General features: G+C 48.4%; 1 protein-coding gene across 1 annotated transcript; it reads right to left on the reverse strand.

Moving 5' to 3' along the window:
• Positions 1 to 1,378: 1,378 nt before the first annotated feature.
• On the reverse strand, positions 1,379 to 2,535 carry LOC126995129 (uncharacterized; the record flags this gene model as incomplete). The annotated part of the gene is made up of 2 exons (XM_050854405.1): positions 1,614 to 2,535; positions 1,379 to 1,520 (listed from the first exon to the last, which is right to left on the reverse strand). Coding segments are annotated over exons 1-2 (346 nt in total), but the record flags the coding sequence as incomplete, so codon positions are not given.
• Between the last annotated feature and the right edge of the window lie 1,889 nt (positions 2,536 to 4,424).

A 4,424-nucleotide genomic window follows, 5' to 3' on the forward strand; every position in this document is an offset into this window, starting at 1 on the left:
ATCAAAAAATTCAAAGTCGTTCCCTAATAAAATCCCGATTAATTGTTTTTTATATAAGTATAACAAAACTTAAAAAGGCTATAAAATCCTCAGATTTTACGCTAGATGCACAAACATCACCAAATGCAGAGATAATCACTTATATTTTCAGAATCAATAGCAATATTTAGCATATCTTATAAGTTTTTGCCCGAAATAGCTACTTATTTTTTTTTATTTAGTGCATTTTTTTACGTAAGTTTTTAACATCTAATAAATCACTTAATTTTCACATTAGAAACTTAATACTTGAGGAAAGCATGCAGAAACATCTTAATTTTACTCAACAAAAGCAAAATATTCATTTTTCTATAAACAATCACAACTTATTTTGGTTGAATTCCGATGTCAATATTGCCGCAGCACGTCTTGCCGGCTATCTGGCCCTCGTCCCTGAACAATCACTTTAGCCTTTTGGCCTATGACTTGTGGGCCCCGGTCAGTTTCCTGGACTTGTACACGTCCCTGTTCCTCGCCGTCTCCTTCCTGCCCTCCTCGATACTGCTCCTCTTCCTGCCGGTCGGCTGCTTCAAGGCCTTGTTCTTCCTCGCTTCTGAGGTCACGTCCTTGGAGAAATTAGCACCGAAACAGTTGAAGAGGGACCTGCTGATGTGCGGCAAGATGGTGTTGGCCAGGTTGTGCCCCTCCTGGCACCTGTACCCCTGCAAGGTCGGGTCTGAGGCCGCCAGGAACTACAGGAGGTGCCTGAACCCGTCCCTGTGGCGCATGGCAAGGGAGAGGAACCTCAACCTGGGCTCCTTCTTGTCCTCCCTGCACATCAGGGAGTCCCACAGCGACATCCCGAAGGACGCCATGTGGGCCATTGGGAGAGATGGCCGCTTCAGGACCGCCTGGCCCGTCTCCAGCTCTCCCCTGTCGACCAGCTCGACCAGGGCGTCGAACATCACAGAGGGCGGGTCGCCCCTCTCGAGCTCCACGGTAATCTTCATCTCCTCCTGCTGGGCAAGCTCCTGCTTGCAGCACTCGGCCACAGAGGAGTTGGCCTGGACCTTCCTGGCCAGGTAGCCGGTGTAGTTGCCGACCGCGGCGAGGAGCAACTCGTCCGTCGGCGGGTCCGGCTGGTCGTCGGCCAGCTCCCTGGCAAGCTGGGCCAAGATCACCTCGTCGTCCTCCTTCTCCTCTGCCTTGGCCCGGTCCAGGTCGGCCTGCACGTCCCCGGGGAAGAACCCGACGAGCTTCAGCAAATGCAGGCGCTGGGCCAACCTGTTGCTCACCATGAAGTTCTGCACGCTCGTCCAGTAGTTGGCGCCGCACATGGTGCGGCGCTTGCCGAAAGAGTGCTCAGTCGGGTCAGAGTTGGCCTTCCCCATGCACATACTCGACCCGGGGATCTTGCGGAGGATGATGTCCCTGCAGGAGGCGGGCAGGGCATTGCACGTGATGTGCAGAGCCGAGGCGGTGGGTGTCGGCAGCCTGCCGATCTTTGTCCCCCTCTTCTTCTTCTCCTTGCCGGCCCAAACCTGGAACATTTTATAAAATAAAAAAATAAATAAAACTGAACAAGCTTGCTGTCGTTTCAATTTAATTTAATCAACTAAAGTGTGGTTAGGTACCTTGCAAATCTCGCCAATCTCCTGGAGGAACTTGATGTTGGCCTCTGACTGCTCATCAAAACGGCCTGCCTGGTCCTCGACGCCTCCTTCCCCGCCCTCGTCACCTCCTGCCCTTGGCCTCAGCACGCAGCGGTACTTGTCATTCCAGCGCACGTCCTGCCCCTGCCCGCGCACGTTCATCACCGAGATCATCCTCTGGAACATCTCGAGGACGTCGGCCGTGTCCCTGTGATCCTCCTTGCCCGTGGTCTTGGCGAGGAGCCTCAGCCCGGCGACCGTGTAGGGCTCGCGGCGTCCTCATATCTTGTGTCTCCTCCGTCACTTCCACTCGATCCACTGCCTTCTGTGTCTTCTTGTATCGTCCTCTGGATCCTTGCAGTTGTGGGGAAGGGTACAGAGACGATGAATAACTGTAGGTCCTTTACTTGGAGAGTAAACAGAGGCAGGACAGCGATAATCCTTTACAGAGGGGAAGTGCCCAGCTGACTGCGTGCCTAAGGCGAGTTAGGCGACGCGGGAACTGAGCTGAGTTGCCATGTAGGCACTAACTAAACGTACATTTCTTGTTTCCTAATACGTAAAACTGTGGACTTCACTATCCTACAGTTATCATTCATTTTACGTAAAGATTTCAACCTAAAGTTACGCAAATTTGCCATTTTTTACACAACGTTTTCAAAGTGCACGCATGGTGCTATTTTATATAAGTTACCTTGAATCCTCGACCAAATCACTCTACAGACACTCCTGCCTGCTTGTATACACTAAAACTTGAAGATTTCGTCCTGTTTCCACTTAAATTCGGAGTAAGTACGCAGAGTGTGTTTGAGTTGTCGCAGTGAAAGTCGCCATAACAATCGGCCCCTTACGCGAAGCCAGCGCGCCAAGACTGAAGAGATTTCCCGTCAACTAGTTGTGAAGTCTATGACTAGGGGGACCAGGACTGAACTGCATAATCGAGATGAGGTCTAACTAGTGCTAAGTAAAGTTTGAGGATGACTGCAGCGCTCCTATTGCTTACGCTCCTTGAGATGAAACCAAGTACTCTGTTTGCCCGAATTTTAGCCTGAATGCATTGAGCCCTAGGACGGAGGTCAGCGCTCACTAGGACTCCTAAGTCTCTCTCACGCCCAGACCTACTTAGAGGAGTGCCATTTAAGGAGTAATTGTGTGAGGGGTTATTCCTACCTACACTCAGAATGCTACACTTCCCGACATTGAATTCCATCTGCCACTTCCCCGCCCAATCATATAGTCTGTCAAGCTCATCCTGGAGCGTCCCTGTCTGATAGGATTACTCTGCCGATCTTGGTATCATCTGCAAACTTGCTGACATCACTACTAATTCCAGTGTCCAAGTCATTGATGTAAATAATAAAAAGCAGAGGACCCAGCACCGACCCTTGTGGGACGCCACTCGTAACACTGCCCCATTCATATTTTTTTACCATTGATTTGCACTTTGCTTCCTACCACTAAGCCACGCCCTGATCCAGTTCAAAACTTTCCCATCTATGCCGTGAGCCTGTAATTTTAGTAATAGCCGGTGATGGGGAACTTTGTCGAACGCTTTACTGAAATCTAGATACAATATGTCATAGTTTTCATGTCGGTCAACCGCCTCGATTACTTTAGTATAGAAGGACAACAGGTTAGTAGGGCAAGACCTACCCTTTGTGAATCCATGCTGTGAATCATGTATTAAACTATGCTTTTCTAGATGATCCCGAATGCTCCCGGCTGTAATTGACTCCAACATCTTTCCTACAACTGATGTTAAGCTATTTGGGCGATAATTTGAAGTGGCTGACTTGTCTCCGTTTTTTTAAAATCGGCGTCACATTAGCTACTTTCCATTGATTGGGCACATACCCAGAATTTACCGACATCTTAAAGATATCAGTAAGCGGGCCACTGAGGACCTCCTTGCACTCTTTCAGCACCCTTAGGAATACTTCGTCCAGGCCCGGCGATTTATTTTTCTTCAACCTACTAATCTCGTCCTGGACTACTTGCCTAGTGATGATCACATCCCTCAACTTGTCATTCCCTTCGCCCTCATATACCTGAACTCTCTCCGGAATGGTTGTTAGATAATCCTGCGTGAAAACTGTGAGGAAATAGTCATTCATCATTTGGCTCATATCTTCTCCATTCTCAACGAGCTCACCTGTGTTAGTTTTTAACGGTCCAATTATGTCCCTTGTTTTTGTTCTGTACAATTTGAAGAAGCCCTTGAGATCGCTCTGGGCCTCGTTGGTGACCCTAATCTCATAATTTCTTTTTGCTAGGCGGGTGTTCTTCTTCACCGACCTGGTTAGCTCAACATACCTACCCTTGAGGTGGGTTTCTCCGATCTTTATTTTCCTATAAATACCTCTCTTCAAGCCTATCTCATGCTTGAGTCTGCGGGTCATCCATTTGGAGTCGTTATTTTCATTCCTACATGCTTGATAGGGAATATGTAACAGTTGTCTCTGACCCTCTGCAATTACTCTAACTAAATTAGTGTAGGTCATTTTTACATAATTCCCCTGTCTTTCCGGTTCCAGCCCTGAGATCTGGCCCTCATCCAGCCCTATGGTTCCCCAATTTACCTCCTCAAGGTGTCTTCTAAGCCCCTCATAATCAGCTCTTCTAAAGTCAGGCACCATCACAGGGTTGAGTTCATGGGTCACCGCCCAGTCCAATTTAAACCTAATTTTCTTATGATCACTGCCACCTAATTCTCCCCCAACATCTAGCTCGCTGATCATATTCTCGTTATTTGATAAGACCAAGTCTAGAGTGTTGTTACCCCTGGTGGGCTCA

Source organism: Eriocheir sinensis, unplaced genomic scaffold, assembly GCF_024679095.1.
Source record: "Eriocheir sinensis breed Jianghai 21 unplaced genomic scaffold, ASM2467909v1 Scaffold990, whole genome shotgun sequence".
Classification (NCBI taxonomy): Eukaryota; Metazoa; Arthropoda; class Malacostraca; order Decapoda; family Varunidae; genus Eriocheir; species Eriocheir sinensis.